Genomic DNA, 25017 nt, shown 5'->3' on the forward strand with positions numbered 1-25017 from the left:
CTGGTCTAGGAACACATTCAACAACGCTATACAGCGAAACTAATCTCAGTAATAAAATGCACACTGCTTTAGTGAGGAGGAACGCTCCCTTTTGCCCAGCGTGGCAAAATAAATAAATAAACAAGCAGGCCGCAGCGGACCCCTGTGAAAATAAAAAGTATAAGAGTCCTTGAGTGCTTGCACACTTATGAAGGAGACCGTGTCAGGACACAAGTAAAAGATCCAGTCGGGATGGGACGTCCTAAAAGGAGACAGGGAGGTAACCAGGAGGGACTAAGAAGCCTCCTTTTCAATCTTGAGCCAGCGTTTAGCATGGAGGATGACGCCAGTGAATCAAAAAGATGGGCGGGGCTCCAAGTCCCCTTCGGAAAGTGTACTGATGACAAAAAACCCTCGCAAAGCGAGGAACGCCTGCACGCTCCAGGGCTAGGTCTGCAAAACCTAAAAAAGAAACGGGGACACCAGAGAGACCACAAGGGAGAAAGAACACACAATAGATAGGTGTGTGTGTTTGAGAGACACAAAGAAAGAAAAATAAAGAAACAGCTTAAAGAGACAGAAGGGTGGATAGATAGATGTTGGAGAGATAATAAGCCAGGTGTGAGGGGGAAAAACGTAAGAGAGAAGACAGAGACGGAGGCAAATAAAGAGACAGCCCAGAAAGGCATGTGAGCAGAAAGAGAAAACAGTAGAGAGAGGGGGTAATAAAGGGAAAGACTAGATAAAAAGTAAGCGGTGACAGGTGAGCAGGGGCAGCTGGTGACATTTGAAAGTGGTGAGGCGTAAAAGTTTGAGTTCCTAAAGCGAGCGAGCTTTGGGAGCAAGGCCGACCATCATAGTAGGGACTGGGTAACAGTGTTTTCGTTGAACTTCATGGCTTTCTCTGCGTTAGGTTGTATACCCCTCACTGCTGCAGACATGATATGTAGACACCAGCTTGTGCAGTTAACTCAAAAAAAGAAAAAGAAAATCTGTGCTTAAAAATGTCCTTGCCATTGCTGTATATACCCATTGTGTAAGATTGTGATATACAGGAGTTAGACGTGCAGCTTATAATAAATACGGGCAGCCATGTGTAGAATTGGTGATTCGGCGCTCTTGTGGTAAAGGGAAACATTTAAAAAACTTTGGCTGGTGTTGTCCCTATATAAAACCGCAGCAATGTTGAAAATTTTGTGACACGCAGAGGGGATTTGACACTTGAATATAACTGAAAAACATGTTTTTCATACGGTTGCGATTTGGGGGGTGGGGTGGATGTGTGCAATGGTAGTTTAGCAGCGGAAAACAACAACCTGCGAGACGGAGACGTCCAAATACAGTAAATGCGTGCAGCCACAGGGAGATCAGGTGAAATGTGGAGGGCAGGAATAGTTGCAGGGCCATAATTAAGCAACGGAGCCGAAGATCACAACACATAGCAGCATGTAGCGCTCTGTGAACAAACATGCTTGGGGTAGTCATTTGGAGTTGAAAACCCATGATGTATAAAAGCCCTGTACATCAGTTGCGGGGGTGGGGGGGTGGGGGGGGGGTGATGTTGCACGGGTGGGGGTTTAAATATATAATAAAACTTACATCACCGCCGGTCTGGGTCTGCACCTCCTCTGCTTTTCAACCCCTTGGCGCCTGCACGTCGTCTAATGGCGCTGGCAGCCCCTTGAAGCCAATCCTGGCGCTGCAGGGGTACAGGTTACTCTGCGCCCGCATCACGACCATTAGGAGTCCGAAGGGCTCCTAATGGGTATGCTCAAAAAAGCACAAACACAAGTGCGCATGAGTGGGCACGGGTAAAAAATTCACCCTCCATCCCCACTCATGTGCACTTGTGTTGCTGCCTGCCTGGTGACAATCATGTCAATCAACATGACACCGGCAGTCCGATGTCATACTGACTGGCATGCATTTTCAGTTCTCCCTCGGCGTCTCCTGCGGGCGGGGGGGGGGTGGGGGGGGGGCTACGCCCCCACGCCCCTATGGACGCACCGCGCCTGCAGGTGAGGGAATAGGTAGGTGAAAAATAAGTGATAAAGAGACCACTGAGTGTCTGGAGGGGAAACTATATAGGGAGAGTTGATAAAGAGATACAGTATAAAGAAGCAGCTGAAAGAAAAGGATGGGGAAGGGCACCGGTGGAAGGAAGGTGAAAGACCGAGAAATGAGAAAGAGATGGATAAGGACATGAGATAGGTGTGAGAAAGGCCCTAAGACAGGTGAGAAAGACATCTAAGAGAAAGGTGACAGGTAAGAGAAAGGTGTGAAAGACATTGTTCAGAGACAGTAGGGGAAAACTGAAAAAGGGAAAAGAGAATGGTAAGAGTAGGGGGTAATTAAGAGGTGGGCAGCTCATACAGAAAAGGCAGAGAGAGGTAGGGATGATGGGCATATGCATATGAGATACAGGTGTCAAAGAGACAGATGAGACAGGTGAAAGAAAGGGAGGGACGGAGGAAGCAGTAACAAATAGAAACAGTAGAAAGCGGAGAGAGTGGAAGTCGTCAGTGCATTCAAAAATATGTACATAAATGAGAAAGAAAAGCTGGAAGAGAAGGAGAGACTGGTGAGAGGAGATAAAGTCAGTGACTGTTGAGAAGAAAGAAAGGTGATGCAAACTGTTGAAAGTGGGAAAAGAGATGGCTGGCAGAGGGTCAGACTGGTGATAAGCAGTGGGTTGATAGGCTAGAAAGAGACAACAGAGGTTAGGGAAGATGTGATATAAAGGCAAAGGTGACAAAGGTGGCCGAGAAAGTGAGACTGAGGTTGGAAACTGGCGTGAGAGTGGATGATAAAGAAGAAACAAGTTACTTACCTGTAACTTTAGTTCTCCAGTATTGGTAACTTTCATAGATTCCCATTGCTTGTATCATTCCCCGTCGTCGGAATGGGAGCCTCGGTAATAATATATATATATATATATACCTAGGTAAATACACCCTAATAGGTGTAAAAAAGTAAAAAAATTAGGCCTAGGCCTCATTATCTTTTGTAGCCTATTGGTGTCATTATGTAAAAAGACCCAAAGTCACCTTAGCAACCAATCAGATCAGCCTCACCCTGTAGAACCTTCCTGAGAAAGCTCAGAGCCTCAGATTTTCGTAGCCGTTGTCTTGCCACATAATCACCTAGCCCTAAAGTGAGCTTTCCCAGGGGAGGCGGGTGGGCGCATGGGAATCTATGAAAGTTACCAATACTGGAGAACTAAAGTTACAGGTAAGTAACTTGTTTCTTACTCCAGTATTGGAACTTTCATAGATTCCCATTGCTTGTATCAGAGTAGATAGCAGTTAGCATTCCTCAAACATTTCGTGCACAGTTACAGAATCATTACAAACCAATGATATCACAGATTATAACAACCATAAAGCAGTAACAAAAGCATAAGAAACAAAATGTTTGAAAAAACAGGAGGAGGGAAGAGAGGAAAGCTCACCTCTTATTGGAAGAGATTTCTCAGGACTGCCTGTCCTACAGCCGAATCCTCCTTTGCAGCCGCCTCCAGGCAGTAGTGTCTCGTGAATGAGTGCGTACTGCTCCAGGTGGCTGCTCTGCAAATATCCTTTATGGATACTCCAGCAAACAGCGCTGTTGATGCTGAGACTGACCTTGTGGAATGTGCCTTCACCTGTCCTTGCAAAGGCTTGCCTGCCGCCTGGTGGCAGAACCGGATCGCACTTGTTATCCATCTAGATATCCCTTGTTTTGACAATGGAAATCCTTTCCTTGAGGCTCCGAAAGCCACAAACAGTTGGGGTGTTTTCCGAAATCCAGCTGTGCGTTGTAGATAGAATTTCAAACATCTCTGAACGTCCAGAGAATGAAGTGCCCTCTCAGCCTGGGTTGAAGGTCGAGGAAAAAAAGATTTCAAAACCACTGGTTCGTTAAGATGAAAGTCTGTCGGTACCTTCGGAATGAACTTGGGGTTCATCCGTAGGATCAATGTATCATTCTTGAACTGCAAGAAGGGTTCTTTGATAGTTAAAGCCTGAAGCTCTCCTACTCTCCTTGCAGAGGTTAGTGCCAAAAGAAGCGCCACCTTCCATGATAGGAACTTTAGGTCCGCCTTATGTACTGGCTCAAATGGCGGTCTCATCAGCTGAGCCAGGACCACATTCAAGTGCCACACCGGAGGTGGGGGCCTAACTGGCGGAAAAACTCTAAACAGTCCTTTCAGGAATTGTTTTATTACTCTTGCTGACAATAGAGAGGGGCCTGATCTTGTTCTTCTATACCTGGAAATAGCTGCCAAGTGGACCTTGATAGAAGCATGAGCCAGACCTGCTTGTGCCAACGATAGAATGTATGGTAAGAGTTGATGCGGAGCTGACGAGAAAGGATGTACTTTTTCCCTCTGACACCACAAATGGAACCTCTTCCATTTCGCTCTATATGTCTTATTAGTGCTAGGGGCTCGTGCCTGTGCCAAGATGGTCCTGCATTCTTCTGAGATGTTTAAATCCTTAAACTCTCTGTATTCAGGAGCCAAGCCGTCAACTGAAGCGAGCTCGGGTTCGGGTGAAGAACCTGGCCGTTGTACATTGATAGAAGAGTCTGTTTGGGTTGCAGATGAATGGGCTGTGTCTCTGATAGAAGAAGCAACTCCGTGTACCAAAACTGGCGAGCCCAGGCAGGCGCTATTAGTATCATCCTGCACCTGTCCATCTTGAGTTTCTTGAGGACTCGAGGAATCAGGGGAAATGGCGGAAAGGCGTAAACAAACGTGCCTGACCAGGACATCGAAAGGGCATTCCCCAGAGACCCTCGATGGTGTTCCCTGCTTGCGTAACACCGGCATTTCTTGTTTCCCGGTGTTGCAAACAGGTCGATCGCTGGGGTCCCCCAACGGAAGATGTCCTTGACCACTGTGCTCTCCAATTCCCACTCGTGCGAGACTGCTCTCAGGCGGCTTAGTGTATCCGCCTTCGTGTTGCATACTCCTGGAAGGTGTTCTGCCAGGAGTGTGATGTTCTGCGATATCGCCCATTCCCACGGTATTTGGGCTTCCTGTGAAAGCAGTGGCGATCTTGTGCCTCCCTGCTTGTTGACGTAATGCATTGCGGTGGTATTGTCCGTCCGCACCAGGATTGCCGAATCTGTAATCCTTGGGAGGAAAGCCAACATTGCCAATCGAATAGCTCTTAGCTCCAGAACGTTGATATGTAAGCGACGTTCCTCCGGAGTCCAGTGACCACTGACCTGGAGGTCTTGCATGACCGCTCCCCAACCTTGAAGAGAAGCGTCCGTGGTAATGACGTGAGGAGCCCGTGCAGCCTTGAAACTGAGTCCCACAGTGAGGTGAGATCTTTTCATCCACCATGAAACCGACCGTTTCATCCGCTGGGTAACCGTCACCCTGTCGTCGAACGAACCTTCCACTTGTCTCCACTGAAGGTCCAGTTCCTCCTGCAAGGGGCGCATTCGCAGCCTGCAGTGCGGAATCAATTGAATACAGGATGAAATCGACCCTAGAAGAGATTTGTACATCCTGACTGTTATCCAACTTCTCTTTTGCAAACGAGTGGCTGACGAAATTAGTTTAATCTGTCTCTCTTCCGATGGGAAGGCTTTGCACACCTGAGTATCGAGTATCGCTCCCAAGAACTTCACCATACCTGCCGGCTGAAGAACTGATTTTTCCTTGTTGAGTTGTAAACCCAGATGAATAAAGAGGTTCAGGCATGTGCTCACTGCTTTTGATGCCTCTTGTAAGCTTGGGGCCTTCAGCAGCCAGTCGTCTAAGTACGGGAATACTTCCAGCGACTGTCTCCTCAGAAATGCTGCTACCGGGGCCAGCACCTTTGTGAATATCCGAGGAGCGGACTTTAATCCAAATGGGAGCACCATGAACTGAAAGTGACTCTTGCCTACTGTAAAGCGAAGGAAACGTCTGTGAGCTGGATGGATCGGGATATGAAAATAGGCCTCTTCCAGGTCTAATGTTGCCATGTAGTCGCCTGGGTTCAAGAGGCGCAATATGTCCTGGAGTGAAATCATCCGAAACGACAGTTTCGTGAGATAGGTGTTGAGCTCCCTCAAGTCCAGGATAGGACGCCACTTTTGCTTTGTTTTGCGGATCAGAAAAAATCTTGAATAGAAACCTTCTCCCCTTTGTGATAGGGGAACACGTTGGATCGCCCCTTTTTGAAGCATTTGTTGAGCTTCCTCTTGTAGAAGGTTTAGATGTTTCAAAGTAGTGGCGTGGGGAGCTCTTGTAGGTGGAAATTCCTGGAATTCTAGAGTATGCCCATTTCGGATGATGTTCAATACCCACTGATCCGATGTAATCTCTTCCCAGCTGCTCAGATGTTGTGATATCCTGCCGCCCACTGGAGATCCCAGAAGCGGAGGAACAGTTGGCAGAGTCAGGAGGCCGCTATTGACGCTTGCCAGCGTCCTTGCCCTGACGCCCCTGTCGTCCACGAGCGTTCTGGCGAGAGAAAGACTGGGATTGCGACTGCCGCTGATAGTACTGATTGCCGTACTGAGGTCTGTACGACTGCGACTGCTGTGAATATCGCTGCTGCTGATAACCTCCTCTTGGTGAAGTGAAGCCTCTTCCTCGTGCTCCACGGAACGGTGTCTTCCTATATTGCAGGTTCCCCAGAGCCCTTGCTGTCTCTGTGTCTTTCTTTATACCCTGCAGGGTCTCATCGACATGTTTCCCAAATAACATGTCCCGATCAAAGGGCAAGTCCAAAATCCTATTCTGGACCTCTGGCCGGAAGTATGTCGCTCGCAGCCACCCTTGTCGCCGAAGAACCGCTGCACTGCCCAGAGCACGGAAAGAGATGGTGGCGATGTCCATCGCGCAGTCAATCATCTCCGAAGAGGAACGTTGCCCTTCTTCCAGAAGTTTCTGTGCTTCCGCTTTCTGGTCATCCGCTAGCAGATCCACATAGTGTGCCACATCACTCCACATCTGGCGGTCGTATCTTGCTAGGATCGCCAAGGCATTCGCCGCTCTGACCAACAAGCTAGCCATCGACGAAAAACGCTTCCCCGCGTTGTCCAACCTCCTACCCTCCTTGTCTGGTGGAGTTGTGAGGGTGGCCGAAGGATTCCGCGACTTCTTCTGCGCCGCCTGCGATATGACCGAGTCTGGTCTAGGTTGTCCAATCAAGCAGGCGGGACTGTCATCAGGAGCTTTATATTTTTTCTCCAAGCGCGGAAGAGTTGGAATGACCGTCGCTGGGGTCTGCATCACCTTCTTCCCTTCCTCCCATATGTGCTCTACAATGGGAATCGAGCGCACCGCCTTACGGTATGCCTCTTTAAAATCGTACAAGAAACAATCCGTAGATGTTGTAGGCATTGCTAACTTAAAGCGCGCTGTGGCTCTTTCCATCAAACTGAAGAAACCTCCTACATCCGCCGGAGGCGAGTCGACCGGGTCTGGCACTGGTGAAGCCGGATCCGGAGCTATATACTGGTTCCATTCACTATCCTGGTCTTGATCCTGGTTCTGCCCCGTTTCATCCTCATCCGAGGTATCCACTTGGACTTGCCGAGGATATTCCCTCTCATGTTCCTCCTGTGCAGGCCGTACTGACTGTGCTGCCACCACCTGCGGTTGAACCTGCGCTTGACCTTCCACTGGTTGCGACCCTTGTCTGCTTCTATATTCCTCCAGCATTGCCCTTAAGTCTGTCAAAAGACTCATAGGCATCGTTACCATGCCCTGCTGTGGTTGGGTTTCCTGGTATGCGACTTGTCTTTGTGGTCGCTGTTCCTTTTGATAATAATACTCCTCATCTAAGTCCGAATCATGGTACTTTAGATTCAATTGAGATGGACTGTATGCATCCCCATACATCTCATTCTCCTCCTCTGAGTAGTCATCTTCATCCAACAAAAGGGGTGGAGGTAATGAAGGCACTTTCCTTGGAGAAGTCATATCTGGAGTTATCCTCCTCCTTCTGCTGTTTTCTGTAGCACCTGTCGTCGACGGCGTTGAAAACAACTCCACCGTTTCCTTATTCTGAATCGTCGTCGACGGGACCGTCGATGAGAGTCCCTTCACCGTCGACGGCATCGTCGACGGAACCGTCATCGTCGACGGACTCATCATCGTCGACTGGATCGTCGACGGACCTGTCATCGTCGACGGGCTCACCATCGTCGACGGGATCGTCGACGGAACTGTCATCGTCGACGGGCTCGTCGTCGTCGACGGGATCGTCGCCGTCAAGATTGCCACCGTCGACGGAATGGTCTTCGTCGACGCGGTGGTAACCGTCGACGTGGTTATCGTCGTCGACGCCGTCGTCGATCCAGTCTTCGTCGACGGAATCGACATCGAGGTCTTCGTCGACGCTCTCGTCGTCGTCGTCGTCCTCGTCGTCGCTGGATGGCTCGTCGACGACTGAGGAGAAAAAATCACCTCAGATGCTTTAGAGTCCTTCTTGACCACTGTAGAGGCCTCTACAGTCGGTTTCTTGACGGACTTGGCTACTTTAACCTGGTGGGAAGGCCCAGCCGAGCTCTCATCCAGTTTAGCCTTTTGCACCTGCAGTGCATGCCTTTCCCTCTCCTTTACACTCACGTGAGGAGATTCGATAGGCCCTGGCTTGCCAGACCTATCAGAGGTCCCACGCATAGCCTTTGAGGGGGGTTCAGTTGAAATCTCCACAGACGATCCACCCCTCTTCAACGAAGTTTTTGAAGATGATGATCTGGCATCTTCCTCATCACCAGAAACCACTTCATCCCTCCTTTCCAACTTCCTAAGCCACAGAAGCAGCCGTCCTTCACGATCACGGAGGGTTTTCACTGACATTCTCCTGCATATACTACACCCCTCAACCTTATGGTCTGGGTATAGACAGTATATACAGTCATTATGTTGATCTTCAGCATAAAGTCGTTTTTTGCCACAAGTGGCACAAGACCTAAAAAGGCTCTTCTTTTCCTTATCAGCCATGACAAAGCTGAAAGAAATCCTTCCAGAAAAACTGTTTAAACAGTACCTCAAGTTGAAGTTAGAGCAGAGCTCTAAGGAGACTCCCGGTCACCAACGAAGCGGTAGAAAATCTGAGGCTCTGAGCTTTCTCAGGAAGGTTCTACAGGGTGAGGCTGATCTGATTGGTTGCTAAGGTGACATTGGGTCTTTTTACATAATGACACCAATAAGCTACAAAAGATAATGAGGCCTAGGCCTAATTTTTTACTTTTTTACACCTATTAGGGTGTATTTACCTAGGTATATATATATATATATATATATTATTACCGAGGCTCCCATTCCGACGACGGGGAATGATACAAGCAATGGGAATCTATGAAAGTTCCAATACTGGAGTAAGCAGAAAAGTATGAAAGACAACTGAGATTGAGCAGGAGACAGGGAAGACAATTGTGGTAAACACAGCTACAACTAAGAAGGTAGCTGAGAGAAGGGTGATAAAAAAGGGAAAATACAGATATATTTGAGAAATGGTCACTTGTCAGAAGAAAAGACAGCTGAGAAATACGGATTAGATGAGGCAGCTGAGAAAGATGTAAAGAGGGAGGCAGGTGCCAAAGGAACAGGTAATGTTAAAAACGGATGGAAGAAAGATGCTCAGATGGAGTGGGCAGACAGGATATTTAAGCAAAATATTATTAGAGAGCAGGGTAACAAAGCAAGTTGAGAGACAGATCAAAGGGGTAGAAGTACAAAACAATGTGAGGAACAGAGATTTGAGAGGAGGGAAGGTTAGAGGAAGAAAAGTAGAGCAGGAGGGCCACAAAATGTGGCATAAACATGACTTTTTATTCTGGCACAGTAATACATCTGTATCTTCCTCTACTATTAGATGATGGCTGTGTATTCTGCACAACCTTATGAAAACAGAGGCAAAGCCCCAGCCTACACCCTTGCACGCCTTAGTTGGACATTTCCAGGGCTACCAGAAGCATGTACCAGACAACAAAAATAAGGCACTGTTGTGAACGGATAGTTTGAAGCAGCTCTGGAGAGAGTGCAGTAGTGAAAGACAGAACACTGGTTTCAAACTGCTTATCCACCTTTAACTGCTTGCAGTCTGGCCTGCTTTTGGATGGTGTGACTGGGGCGCACAATAACCGCCCATACCCCTAAAGTATGCCCGAGGAAATTCACAAGTTATGACATATATGACAAGTAATGTGACTAGTTAAGTGACACTTCCCACTTGGCACTATCTGTGCACTTTTTCGAGAACCATTTGTTTCTGTGGTAGCATTATCAGTTTGGTCTAGGCAGATGGTTAATTTTTTCTCTTATTTGTAGGGGGCACAACTCCATTAAAATGAGGCAATGTCCACTTGACCTCACACAGGAGTGGAATTTGCACTGAATCAATGGGTGTTACACAAGGGGCTGTTCATGTATCTGCAGCTCAATCTAATACATTAGTGTGTGGGAGAAAGGAAGCAAAAGTAACCAAGCAAAGCTCTGCTGATCTGTGCACAAGCTCAATACTGTGCAGAGGCTTTGCAACCGCAGATATACAAATTTGGATTTTCTTTAATATCTACAAGACTACTGAATGGATTTACACCAAATAACAAAAAGCACAAGCTGCAGACCAAAAGCTAGCCTGATGCCAAATTTGGTGTCATTCCGTTCAGCAGTGCAAGGTTGGTGGCGTGTCTAAAGAGTCTATGGGAATTAAAATAGAAAACTCACTTTTTTTCACCCCCACCCTCCCTATTCTCTGCCCTGCTTGACGGATTGCCCCGAAACTTTCCATGCACAACAAGAATCAGTGGAGCACTTTTTTGGGTAAATTTCTTGAAGATTTGTCAAATCGGGGCCAAAGATCTAGGGAAGTCAAAAACGCTTTTCCTATAGAAACATGGTCCTAACTATAACTACCTACTGGCGACCGCTAGTGGGTAATATATATTATATACAAAGACTCTCATCAGGTCTATTTAATACAGATAGGTAGCTGTGATAACTCAAGGATGTCGCACAGTACTAGACTAGTCAGGGTAGAAAGTCTACAGAAAAACTACTTGTTCAAAAACTGGTGCTACCACAGTATACACCCCTGATATCTGCAAGAGCAATGATGGTGTTAGTCCAAAGAATAACAAACAACTAAATTGTAAAACAATATACTGGAACACTCTACCAATTTGTTGAAATAACACGTTTTGAGGACAGAAAAACAGAATAGTCCGTCCATAAGTCTAAGGTCATGTTATATGTTTTTGCTATCTTTATTGTGTTTACACCCTTCTAACCAAGTACATGTGTTTTATCCCCAAAGGGACTTTTTCAAGGTGTGTGCCTACAAACTATTTCTTATTCCTCTAACAAAAATAAATGAAGCAAGACAATAAAGGTCCCACAGTACGAGTTTCTTCTAGGTGGTCTCTCCTGTGGCCTATTTGACCATAAGATCCTAATAATAAATGTAATTGTCCTCATCTGTTTATCATCAATATTTTAAAGCTCACAATGAAGTGGCGATGCTATTCAATCATGGACGATACTGGCGTAGAGAGCCCTGATAAGCCTTGTCACTCTCAAAATGAAACTATAGTTGATGCAGTTTTCATTGCTCAGAAGGTGGTCCTCGGTAGCTGCGTGGTCAATGAAAGATTTTTTAACAATAAAGCGCCCTTCATTGCCAGTCATAGATGATGCAGTCCTCAATGATAAGGTTGTTGATAGCCATTTGTTCTTCTCAAAAGGATTCTACATGAAATAATTATCAGCGATAACGAGTGTGTTTTAGTAAATGGAAGAGTTACTGGAAGATTAAATGACGTTACACAAGAATGGTGTTGATGGCAAGTGTGTTAGCTGTAAAGGTCCTGCAGCAGTACTTGCAGCTGGGACCGGCAGACTCTCTCTAAGCAGCAGTTCCTTGTAAGCTGTGAGTGCTACAGCTATCAGCTCCAATTTACACATCAAAAGGTTTCTTTTTCTTGGCGCGTTGGTGGATAAAGGCGTAGGTGAACTGTGCACTGATTTTTAAGTACAAAAATGAGCATCTTTACAGGGTGAAAACCGACCGACCAACTGCGTCGATTCAAGTTTTAAAAAAAAGGAAAATGTTTTTAAAAATGCAGCCAACATGAGGAAAATCATCCAGGGGCAAACTACAAATACACTATACATTAGAGTCACCAACAAATATCTTTTATGCCTCAAAGAACCCTAGTTTCTCACCTATCCCTAATTAACGGTTACTTTGACGTTAATCCTGTTGAGTGGGCTGCAGCCGTTGTCTAAGTTTGTGCCATATAAATAGAACATACATATGTAAAGACAAGTGCAAGGGTTGAATGGATTACTTTTGGGTGATGCAGAGTAGTTTTCTGCTAGACCCACACCCGAGACATGGACAGGGGGCATCCTAGCCCTGAATCTGGAAATGGAGAGTATAAAAAAAATCTGAAATTGAAAGATGATATGTAGCAGAAGCTGTACACTATTTTTTCATAGTAACTATTCTGAGGATATATAACTTCAAACAGTTCTGGAGGACTGTTTTGCAACAGATGTGCTGTGGAAAAAACCGAGCTTTAGGAACCTCTAAGGGGAGTGAAACACACTGTCCTTATCACTGGCTCTCATAAGGATCATATTACGATGTGGAAAATCAGTGCATGGTACTCGATTAAATGTATGCATTTTGAACATGCTGAGTCTCCATTTTAACAAGGATTCCCGTCCCGGCAACTAGGTATAATTCAGGCACATGAATCCATGAAATTTCACATGGTAGAGAACTCCTCAGTCCTTTCGGCTTTTTCTGGACAAAAGGAAAAGTGGATGTGAAAACATACAATTTAAGACTATACCAAGCATCTGTAGGAGCGGTGACCATTTTTTAAAAAAAGTAAAAAATAAAAACGTGGAAGGATCATAAATGAATGCTTAAAGAGGGACAGATTTACAAACAGTAGCAACTTGATAATTGTAGCTTCTGAAGCCAGTCTATTTGGGGGTAAAGACACGGAGAAAGGGAATGATGACCACAAGTGACTTGCAGCAGATTACCGTTGGAAAATAAAAGGACAAATAGGGTGAGGTGAGTCATCTCATCGTTGCAGAGACATCCACATTCTTACTTTCTTGAGCAATTAACTGATATTTGACTGGACTAGAATGGTCCCGTCTCCCCTTTATGTAACACGTTTGAGCTGCTGATGTGCACACACATTCTAGGTGTTTCAAAGGCTATGTGATGCCATCCTACTGGCAGCTTGTGCACTATGCAAGCTTTAATTAACAAAACGAATCCGTCTGCTAATAATTCTCAAGTGTTATTTTAAGCCTTTGTGCTACTATCAGGCATTATTTAAATTTTAGATCGTTCTGCTTTTTGTCTTGGCAAAGAATGCTGGATATGTTTTCCTGAAAACTGACAGCAAGCGCAAACGGCTACAAGGCATAGCCAGTGAATGTAAAAATACCAATCAGGCCTATCCTAAATGATTCAGAAATAAAGTGTTGATGTTAAAATGCAAGAGGAGTATTGTGGAAAGGACATGCACGGAGCCTGGGTCAGAGGAGGATTGATCAAATCGTAGGCAAGTCATAATAGCTGCAGAACAAGTCATATTTTTTATTATTCAGTGTTGTTTTTCATTTTAAATCAAAGTGGGGTATCTGATCAGTAAAAAAACGAAACAAGGGTGAGTAGAAATCAAAAGGCTTTAAGAAGATTGGTAACCATTTAGGGGAGGTGGGCAGCCTTCACCTCCTTACCTTTGTTATTATAGACATCAAGGTAATTGGGAGCAGAGAAAATTGTAATAAGAGAAGGGAAGCCTGTTGTCTGACTTTTCCTGTACATTCGATACCTGTGGCAGGAGACAGGAAAAGACATTAGCAATATTCAGGGAAAGAGACTGCGGGAGAATACGATGGGATTTGGTGCAGTGACTTACCCTGCATCCTGAGCCTCGTGTGCTCGGATCACAGACAATAGATTATTACTTTGCAAAAACTCACACACCGCAGGATAACTGAAATAAAAGAGGCAATGGATTACTATACAAGAAAGAGAAACACAAGAGCAGATAATCTGTCAGGACCCCAGATTTCACATGCTTCATCATGGCCCAGCACCTATACCTATCTAGTGAATGCTACCCAATACCCAAGAGTCCCTCATCCGGTCTCCTAGGCCACAGAATTTCCAACAGCAAACACACTCTTGTCCAAACCTTCACTCCACTTGTTGCAATACCCAGACCCTCAACAAGTACTCTTGATTCTCATAAACCCCAGAGATATGGCTCAACTCGCCCCAGAGCTTCAAATGTCCAACACAGTTGACCATCCGGGCTCAAATGTTACCCGGTGATTCTGCTATCAGATTTCACAAGCATAACAGCATTGACAAAAGGCAAGCAGTGAAAGGACTGCAGAGCTCCCTCCGGTTTTATGCAGAGCCAAAATGGAGTACTAGGCGCCTAGAATTCCTGTAAACACTCTTTATGGTGTACCAAAGCTGCAGTCCTCTCTTTACACCCGAACAACCATTCTGGATCAGCAAAGATGCAAACCTCTATCTCACAGCAAACGGCTGATGAATAACTTGGAGACTACAACAGCTTGAGGATCTTACTACCCTTAAGCAGATGTAGCGTGAATGTTAGACTTGGCCCTTCTGGCAGGTTCACCCCTAAACTTTTTGCTTTGATATGTGACTTGGTGTTGGTTGTTTTTGGCTTCTGCGCACTTTCACTGTGTCCCAGTGTAAAGTGCGTGCGCACTCTGAGTGTGTGGTGAGAGTGGCCTGCCCTCCCATAGGAATGCATGGGGAATGTATGTGTACATGGTAGTTCCTGATGCGTGGGGAGTGCAGGGTCGAGTTTGGTATGTGCGGACTCGTGTGATTACATTCTGTGCGATGATGTCTGCGGCTTTAATGTGTCTAGTGTGGAAGTGCCACCTCTAGAAGTTGGCATCTCTGTGTAATAAAGGTGAAATGACTGTCTGGCTTCTGGCTGGTGTGCCTGGCTCCAAGAGTCAGGATGGGTCTGCCCGGTGGTGAGTAGAGAGATCGGCATATTGATGGCAGGGAGGAGTGCACCTGGGACCTGAATAGGGCTGGGCTTTCCCTCCACAATGCTGGCTCCACCCCCTGTGATGCTTCTAATGTCCCTAGCCTGTCCTGTGAATGGAGAGAGGGGCTGAGCACAACAGAGTGCTCCAAAACCAGCTGCGTCTGGTTTACCCTTAACCCTGTAGCCTGAGACAAAGGAAAGTGTGCATAAAAAGGGGCTATGACCCCAAGTAAAATGTTCTCTTGTTTCTGACCAGAAAGGGGGCCTGCTGCTGCTGGGCGCCAGAAGGATACCCCCACTGGGTGCTGCCTCCCTGCTGGAGGGCCCTGTGAGCTGGCCCCTGGGCCCAGCCTTTGCCCCCCTACCTTTCTAGGGACTCTTCCTAGACTTTGCCTCTAAAAGCGCCTGGGGAGCGCTATATCCTGAGTGCTGGAGCGCTTCTCCTTTTAAAACTGCAGCCCGGAGCTGCGATCGCCGTTTTGAGTGATTCCCCAGCGTGGGGATCCCACTGCCTTGGATCGGCGCGGGTGCCCACCCTGCTCATTGCCGTCCTTTTTAGAGCGTGGGTGGGTGCCTGCCCCACGCATTTGCCCTTTCTTCTAACCCCTGACGGGTGCCCACCCCGCCAGGGACCTTGTGCCCGTTTTTGAACCCCCTAGTGGGGGCCCACCCCGCCAGGGACATTGGTACCGAGCGGGTGCCTACCCCGCATTGCCCCCGTAGAGAGAAGCAGGTCCGCGGCCCGCCTGGTTGTAGGCGGGGCCTCGCGGACGGAAGAGGAAGGGCCCAGCGGCAGGAAGCGCCGGGTTGAGAGAGCCCTGCCTCCTGAAGAGGAAGGTCCCGGCCGCCCGAGAAGTGCTGTGGTCAGCGAGGAACCCCGAGTGAAGGAAGAGCCCCCCAGCCCAGGAAGATCAAAAGCGGAGGGGGACCGAGGCACATTGTCGGTGCCTGCCCCCGCCGCACTTGAAGAGGAGAGGATCCTCGGGAAGAGGGGGACTCCCGTGCTGATCCCGCGTCACCCCGCCACACTCGAGAGGAGCCCCGTGAGAAGAGAGCATCCCGGTGAGTTGCAAAAGGGGCTGGGGGGTGCTCCGTGGGGGTGACTGTTATGCCTGGCCGAGGTACAACACCAGTGGATGCATTTCGAGCGGCCCCGTCGTGCAGAGGGTCGCTCCACTGATCTTGGGGCATATTCTCCGAAGGGGCTATTGTCTTTCTGAGTCCCCAGAGTGGGACTCCAATGTCTGGGGGCATTTTGTTATCTCGAGCCCACGAGGCTCCGGCATGCATGATAGTTATTCAGAGCCCACAAGGCTCCAACGATTCCGGGCACTTCTGGTGGTAGAGCGGCCCCAGGTGGCAGTGGGCCGCTCCCCCAGTGGTGGCAGCATTGTTCTTTAGAGCCCACGAGGCTCCAACGTATGGCCGCATTCTGATAAATAGAGCCACGAGGCACCCACGTGTTGGGGCACAGTTGGTTCCATGCCCATGAGGCTCCCACGTTGTTTTTGGGCACTGTTATTGATTAGAGCCCACAGGAGAACCAGGAGGCCCGCTGGTGCCAGGCTCAGTTTCCCCAGCTGTCCACCACTTAGTGGGCAGCTCCTACGTTTAGGCCCTGAGAACTCTTGCACATTCTTCTTTGGCTGCCTGCGCAGCCAGCCCAAACATTCTGGACATTGGGCCTGTGAGCCCCTGAGAGGCCAAGTTGGCCTGGGGTCAGTTTTGTGATCTTTTGGCACAAATGTGATTACCTTCGTAATGTGATTTCTGCATATTATGCAATGCCTTTTTGCCTATACCTCTAAATGTGTTTATGCTTAGGAGGTTGTGTTTCCTAGTATAGTAATGCTAGTGAGTTCCTGGTTCCCTGCGTGATATTTGCCTAAGGTGTTTAGGATTGCGTAGCATGTTCCTACCTTCTACCAGTGGTTGCTGGTTGTGTGCTACATTTTCTATTTTGTGCTACAATTATTCTATGTTCTAAGTGCTATTCCTACAAAGTGTTATTTCTACAAAGTGCTAGTTCTACCAAGTGCTTATTCCTGACAGTGGTCCATGTGGCCCTGTCCTGTGTACATAATCCCCTGTACATTCCACCCGTGCCATTGGCACAGTGTAAATTGTGTGTTTATTATCTAATGTGTTTGGTATAATACAAAGGCTATTTTTATGTATAACCTTGTGTGGAGTTTCCTCTGTGGTGGGCCTTGGGTGTTGTTGCTGGGTGCGCGCGCAAACGCTTTACACCTCACTCCGGGATAAGCCTAAATGCTCGTGCCAAGCTACCAAGGGGGTGAGCAGGGGTTATCTTGGCGGGTGACTTCCTTGCCCTGACTAGAGTGGTGGTTTCTGCCTGGCTTTGGCGCAAGCCTTAGTCAACCGGAAATCGCCATTTCTAACAGTGGAGCACTAGAAATACAACACCTCCTTAAAGCTGACGTGTGACCATAACAAATTGTCATAAATAAATACACATATTACAAATTGAATCAAGTCGAAAAAGATTTTCTTTAAAAAAATACTTGCTATGTTACAGGTAGAGAGGGGTTCTCTGTTTTAATGTTTCTATCACCCGCTACTACTCCTGACTTAACAAAGAGAACGACGCGACAAGAGGCTCGAAACCTTCAGTTAAGACAATTACAGGCATTAACAAAGCAAACGTCTTGTAGAGCCCAGGCATGTCACATGACACGTGAAGTGCAGAGTCAGCTGCCAGCAGATTTTCACACACCTCTCGCGCTGTGCAGGCATGTGGCATTTCAGATGGGCTTGCAAAAAAATAGTGCTCTGAGAAGAAACATTATCAAGGCTTCCCTCCCTGAGCCTTTTCCACAGCACTCTTCAGGGGCTTCACTGTTGGCCCATCTGCACAATAAACAGTGTGCGGCACCTCTTCTGATAAAGGCGTGGCGGGGAGGATGTTTCCTGGTCACTGAGGTAAGAGGGTGAGTAGCAGAAGTCACACTATGGCTCCGTCTGTTTTTTGCACGAGGTTCTAATAGGACCTTGGGCTGAGCCAGAGTCAGGAATTTGGTTCAAGCCTGGCTCTGCCTTCGTTGCTCATCCACCTCTGTTGCTAACTGGATGTGGCATGGAGTCAGTCAACCCAGTGCAGCAGCAAGGCACCTCATCAAAAGGCTTCTCGCAAGAAAGTCAGTCTTCCTGACAAGAAAGAATATTATAACGTTCAGGAGTTTGAAAGCACTGGGTTATGTGACAATCAATCCACATGTTCTCGAAGAAATAAAGAAAGCATAAACCTTTGGTATAAAATGATAGCTGCCGATAACTAGCTAGTGCCTGAATTGCACAATGTGAAATCAGGAAACTCAATCAGCCTGGCTTCCTTGCTTGACCAAATGGTGTGATCTTAGGCAATTAACTCTTCCATTTAGCATCCATTTCTTTGCTTATCACTTTGACAGAGCATAGGATCTGGGAGGCTTGGGACACTTTGGAAAAGGTAGATTGGTGTGGAATGACAGACAGCACTTCATAGTTAAAGCGAATGTGGGAATAAGCAGAAAAGCAGTGAATTGAGAACATTTTATTTGCATGTTTATTGCTGTTCTTCACGTCCAGTAATTAATGAGGTTCTCATAGAGGGCATTGCAGAAGACCCTCTGTTACTGCAACTGAACAACCAGGGAATGCTCCAGCGAATCTTGCTTTGATCAGATTCGCTGGAGCATTCCCTGGTTTTTCAGTTGCAGTAACAAAGGGTCTTCTGCATCGCCCTCTATGAGAACCTCAATAATTACTGGACATGAAGAAAGCGTCCAAGCACTTCAGTCTCATCTCGGACGGCTGAGTTTTCACCACAGCGCTCTTCCAAGAGAAGACCACTGCCTGAGCTGAATGATGGAGGACAAGCACACACGTGGGTTCCCCAGTGCACACGGTTTGTGCTATTCGTGCTTAGCTGAGGAAGTATCCTACATGCTTCCCATCGCCATTGGCTTCCAAGAGAAAAGCACTGCCTGGGCTGGATGATAGAGAACAAGCACAAGCAAGGGTCCACCAGTGCATGACGCCTGTGCTGTTTGTGCTTAGCTGAGGAAGCATCCTACATGCCTCCTCTCTCCATTGGCTTCCAAGAGAATAGGCACTGCCTGGGCTGGATGATAGAGGACAAGCACACACGTGGGTCCCCCAGTGCACACGGTCTGTGCTGAGGGAGCATGTTATATGCCTTCCCTCTCCACTGGCTTCCAGAGAAGAGCGCTGCCTAGGCTTGTTGATCATGGCATACACACACGTGGGTCCACCAGTGCACGCCTGTCTGTGCAGTTCGTGTTTAGCTGAGGGAGCATCCTACAAGCCTCCCCTCTCCACCGGCTTCCAAGAGAAGAGCGCTGCCTAGGCTTGTTGATCATGGCATACACACACGTGGGTCCACCAGTGCACACCTGTCTGACCTCTTCATCCGTAGTCCAGGTGGGAGCACCTCTGCTAAGCGGCGAGCACGCTGTGACTTTCTTGCGACACTTCTCATTGTGGTTACTTGTTCAGCCAGTTATACATTAATTTTAGAATGTGATTGGTTGTCATGGAAGGCATTCGTAAACTGTTAGGCATCTACTACTCCCATCACTCGCAATAAAAATTAGATTTCCCTCTACTAATCAACCTTTGGGTTTCGGAGTAGCGTGCTATTAGTTGAACAGCGCTTCAACGCCTCATAACAGGTATTAAGTGCTATATAAATACAATTTCATTGAAATACATCAGTTCATGATTTGTGCTGTACAAAAACATCGACTGTAAAAGTTGCTTTACCTATAATAACAAGCAATGCCATGTATATGGTACACATGAGTGACTTGGTTCACTTATGGCAGCCTCGTCATGGAGATGGTTGGAGGGCATGAATGTTTCTAAGTTCCTGTTTGAAAACTAGAACTTCGAATAAACGTAACACCATGCAGTGATACACTGAAGTGTACTAATGTGAAACGCTTCCTCGTGTTAAAGCAACAGACTTTTTAAAAAAAAATGATTATTAAGCCTATCATATTTTCAGAAGGGGCATAACACCCCACAGTGCAAGGGGAGGCAAACTTTTCAGGGCATCCTAAACCTACAGCCCAAAGCCTATAAAATATTTCTGAGATATTTTAGACATCAAACTACAGAGGGTGGTTCCCTCATTTTGTTTTGAATTATGCCACTGATTTTTATTTTGTTTGAATATCTTTTATTAGTTTTTCTTTTTTGTCCCAGTATAAAGTCACAGTACATGCCAAGGTAATAAGTAGGAAATGCAACCAATCTTTCCTTAAATGTACAAAGATAATCATAGACATTAAGAATTGTCTTTGGGACATTGGTCATACATCCTGTCCTACAAGGCAGAAGGAGAATAGAAAAGAGAAAGGGGGAATAAAACAACATTCTCAAGGGGGCATGTTATGTTCGATGAAAAGTCTCCTCCCTATAAAGCAATACATCCACATTGGAAAGGGAGAATACATCAGGCAATGGGAGAACATATTGATCCGCGAGGCACGGCTTTAACAGGTATGAGCAATTTATACGGTAGTAAGGCTCTAGAGAGTGTACAGCCGTGTGGTGCAAGTTGGAGTATAGCCCGGGGTCCATGGATGTACCCTGTTATGACATTGCCTTGTTTGCGCGTAGGTCCCTCAGCCCTCGCCTAACAGCAAGTATGAGGTGTGTCATCTAAGGTGGTCTCGCAAGTAGGTGCTGTGAGTCAAAAAGTGATGTATTGCCGATAATCTTATTCAGAACATCTCAATGAGCGTGTCAGGTGGTAAACCTGCCATGACACCGAAACTTGGCCAACAGAGGGGAGGGGGATGAGATTAAAAAAACAAAAAAGAAGACAAGAAGGCCATTAGAACGACAAGGAGAAAGAAAACAACGAAGGAAAAATGTAAGAAAACTCAATGGTGTAAGGAAGCAAGCGTTGCGTTCGTATGTGTCCGTGGGCGTGTGCCTCTGGTTCCAGGGGAAGGTCAATGCGGGGGTTGGGTGGCAGGGGTCCAGCATAGTCATGGGTTACGAGCATCAAGCCCTCATGTAACACAGGTACAGCGTAGTGTGTGCAGGTATCAGTAAAAAAAAATAATAATAACTACGTGAGTGCTCGGCTCTCCATCTCACCCGTTGCCCAAATGATGTCTGGAGGGGAGAGAGCCTAAGTAACTCCTTGATCATGACACGCCTGGTGGAAGGACCTCAGGGTGTCGTCCCAGAGCTGCGCTATGGGGAACTTCCTCAGCCCTGCTGTCTCCTCCCTGTGGAGGGTGGTGCTTTCCGCTCTAGCCCAATTGTCAAATGAGGCACACCAGTGTTTAATATGTGGGGGCTCGTTACATTACCAGCGCTTTGTGATGAGTCTCTTGGCTACTATAAGCCCGAGGTCCCAGAATCTAGTGGGGACTTTGTTGTGTTTCGTTCTTTTGTATAAGGCTAGCAGACATGTCTCCCACGTGTGCTGTAGGTCCTCGCCAACCCCCTTCATCAATAGTGATGTCACGGTGCGCCAGTATGTCTGTATATGGGGACAGGCCCAGAGCATATGGAGGAGATCCGCACCAATCAATAAGCACCTCAGGCACGCTGAGGTGTTGACTGCAAAGTAGTGATTAATTTTATTTGGCGACAAATACGCACAATGCAGTATATAGAGCTGAATGATTTTGAAGCGGGAGGTGCGCGAAATGTTGATGGGGCCCGCCAACACCACTGCCCATTCCCTGTCCTTCCATTCCCCTCCCCTATCCGCTGCCCACTTATCTCGCAGTGGTTGGAGGGTGTACTGTGTGTGTGTCAAGAGTGCCTGCGCTAGCCAGTAGATCACGTGGGACCCATTGCCCATGACATGCAAGTACTGCACCAGAAGATATGTCGGCAGCTCCTCAGACATGTCCCCCCAGGCTCGTACGAATGTGCGTATGAGAGATGCATGTAAAAGAAACTGCCCAACTGGTAGGCCCGTGTCTGTAGTTAGCGCTTCAAAGGGAACCAGGGCACCGTCTGCGTACAAATCTGCCATTGTATCCACTCCAGCTTGCGTCCATCGTTCCAATGCAGCCTCAGTCACCACCCCGCCGTCCCAGGGCGTGCCCAACAGTGGGAGTATCGGAACATAGGGCTTCACAGTGGTGTAAGCTTCAGGCCGCGTATATAGCATTTGCGGGCTACGGCCAGGTAGAGCTGCGCCGGGTAGGGAGTTTTGGTTAAGGGGTGAAACAGTGTATGGACTTGCGTATGAGTCAACATTGTGGTATCTGTGGCAGTATCGCACAGGTTCTTCCCACTCAGCCCTCCGGCTATCCATTGCAGATGTGCTGCTAGGTAATAAAGTTCCTGGTTAGGAATGGTGAGGCCTCCAGCATCTGCGGGCGCATAAAGTTTCGTCAGTGCTACCCGGGGTCTTCCAGTATTCCATATAAAGCTCCTAACCAAAGTTTCCAGTTCTCGGAAAAATCTGTGTCGGAACATATACTGGAATGTTAGAATAATAATATAACAGCCTTGGTAAGACTATCATTTTTGTCAGTGTTACACGGCTGGGCACATTAAGGGGGAGGGTCTTCCAAAATGTCATTTGCGCCCGTAAGGAAGAGATAGCTCTTACCAGGTTGCCCTCCAGGACGTCAGTCAAGGTTCTGTAGATGTGGATACCAAGATAGCAGAACATGGTAGGATGCCTTTCATTGTTAATGTCAATCTCGCATTCCTGCATATCTGAGTTAAATGAGTATACTCCAGATTTGGCCCAGTTAACTCTGAGCCCCGACAAGGCTTCAAAAGTGCGAAAGGTGTCTGATAGTGCCGGTGGCAGGCAGATCAAGTCTTTGATATACAGGAGGAGATCATCTGCATATAGAGAGACCGCATGAATGCCGTCCGCCAAGGGAATCCCCCATTCCGCACTCTGAGTTCTCAGTAATGCCGCAAGAGGTTCCATTGCTAACGAGAAAAGTAGTGGGGACAGGGGACATCCCTACCTAGTGCCCCTTTTAACTCTGATGACGTCGGACAGCAATCTGCCGGTGCGTACTCGTACCGTAGGTTTTCGGTATAATAGACCCACCATGTCAATATACGCGTCTCCAAGATCATACTTTCGTAAGATTGCTATGAGGTAAGGCCACTCCACGGAGTCGAAGGCCTTTTCAAGGTCTAATACTATGCACCCCGATCGAGGACATTGCCGTACGGCATAAGCCTGCACTCTGAACAGTCGCCGTATATTATCAGAAGCCAGTATCTTGTAGCCAGTGTTTAGGAGGGCTAGCAGTCGGTAGGAGCCCAAGCGCGTGCTGTCCCTGCCCGGCTTCGGGAGGGAGATAAGATTAGCCTCATTTAGCGTGGGGGGTAGGGAGGAGCCCTCGGCAGCCGCCGTATACATCTTTAATAATTCGGGGATCAGTGTATCAGAATAGACCTTGAAGAACTCTGCAGGCAGCCCGTCTGGGCCCGGGGACTTGCCGTTGGAAAGAGCGAAGATGGCTGTGCGCAGCTCATCTGGCGTGAGTGGGGCCTCCAAGTCATTCCGGTGAGCGTCTTCCAGTTCTGGCAGTGTTATAGTGGAAAGATATGCGACAATGTCAGCATGAGGGACCTGTAGTCGGGAGCAGTATAACGTGCGGTAGTGGGCAAAGAAAGCCGCGTGGATCTCTCTCTGCGTGTAAACAACCTCGTCGTGGCCGGTGTTTATCGCTGCCACGGGCGTCGCCCGGTCTTCCTGTCTGATCAGCCAGGCCATCAATTTTCCGGGTTTATCGCCTGAGTGGTGTGTGCGTGCCAAGTGGGCCGCCTAATTGAGGGGACGTTGCCTATCCAGTAAGCGTGCATGGTCCGCACGAGCCTCCAGCAACGAGTCCTCATCACCCTCCCTCGCCTCCTGTTCCTTTCGAAACAAATCTGCTTCAATCCGTGTCAGGTTCCCTTCTAGTTGTTTCCGCATATTAGCCTGTGTGCCCTGGCAGTGGCCCCTGATAACAACCTTAAAAGCGTCCCACTCTATTTGGGGGGTAGATGCGTGCCTGTATTCTCATCAAAATAATGTGCAGTTTGCGCATGCAGGGAATTCCGAAAGGGGGTGTCAAGAAGCAGGTCTGGTTGTAGCCTCCAGCCGGGTATGGGTGGATGTGGTCGTTCCCATGTCAGCTCCAGTATATGTGGGTTGTGATTGGAGTGAGTGCGACCCATATAATAAGTGTCAGTAACATGGGGGAGAAAACCGCTTGATAACGATCTAATCGTACATGCAATGTGTGCGCACCTGAGTAGTAGGAATACATCTTGGTGGTGGGATTGCGGTTTCGCCAGGAATCATGCAAGTCCCACTGTAGGCCCAGTTTGCAAAGACTTTCACAGCTCCTTGCACAGGTGCACCAGGCAGGGGCGGAAAGGAATGGTCTAATGCAAGGATGCAGTTATAATAGCCTCCCAACACCCAGGGGATTCCATGCCAAGGTGCCAGGTCGGCAGATAGCTGCGTGAAGAAACCACCGTGGTCTGTGTTAGGGGCATACAATGAAGCCAAAACCACCGGCTGCCCATCTAGTTTGCCATGAGCTATTGCAAATCTGCCCTCCGGGTCAATGCGGGAATGTGTGACTGCAAAGGGGGTCCCGGGCCTCACCCATATCAGTGCCCCGCGGGCATAGGACAAGTACCCCGTGGCGTAGAACTGCCCTCACCATCTGCGGCGCAGTGTTTGTGTCTCTATACCATTCAAGTGTGTCTCTTGTAGGAGTGCGATATGGACATGGTGACGGTTAAGGTAGGAGTAAATCTGGTACCTGCGTGATGGTGTATGCATACCTCGTACATTTCACGTACACAGCTTTATCGCGGATATTTTCACACTTCAAGTAACACCCCCCCCCCTACCCCCCACTCCCCGCCACAACCCCACAGCAGGTCGCCATATCTGCCCCCCCCCCCAAGTACTCCCATAGCAAATCACCAAAGAAGCATCTAGAAACGCTTGCAACACAAATGCAAAAGAACAAAAAGATTACGGCCCAGGTAATG

At 47.7% G+C, this 25017-nt stretch overlaps 1 protein-coding gene across 1 annotated transcript in view; it reads right to left on the reverse strand.

The window, feature by feature from the left end:
* Nucleotides 1–25017, reverse strand: part of PPP3CC (protein phosphatase 3 catalytic subunit gamma) — a 744021-nt gene that overhangs the window by 270342 nt on the left and 448662 nt on the right. Inside the window, exons 7-8 of the mRNA XM_086943633.1 lie at nucleotides 13870–13947; nucleotides 13688–13782 (exon numbers count right to left, since the gene is read on the reverse strand). Coding sequence (XP_086799759.1) covers nucleotides 13688–13782; nucleotides 13870–13947 — 173 coding nt within the window. The remainder of the gene's footprint in view (nucleotides 1–13687; nucleotides 13783–13869; nucleotides 13948–25017) is intronic.

The sequence above is a fragment of the Lissotriton vulgaris genome, chromosome 11, assembly GCF_964263255.1.
Source record: "Lissotriton vulgaris chromosome 11, aLisVul1.2, whole genome shotgun sequence".
Lineage (NCBI taxonomy): Eukaryota > Metazoa > Chordata > Amphibia > Caudata > Salamandridae > Lissotriton > Lissotriton vulgaris.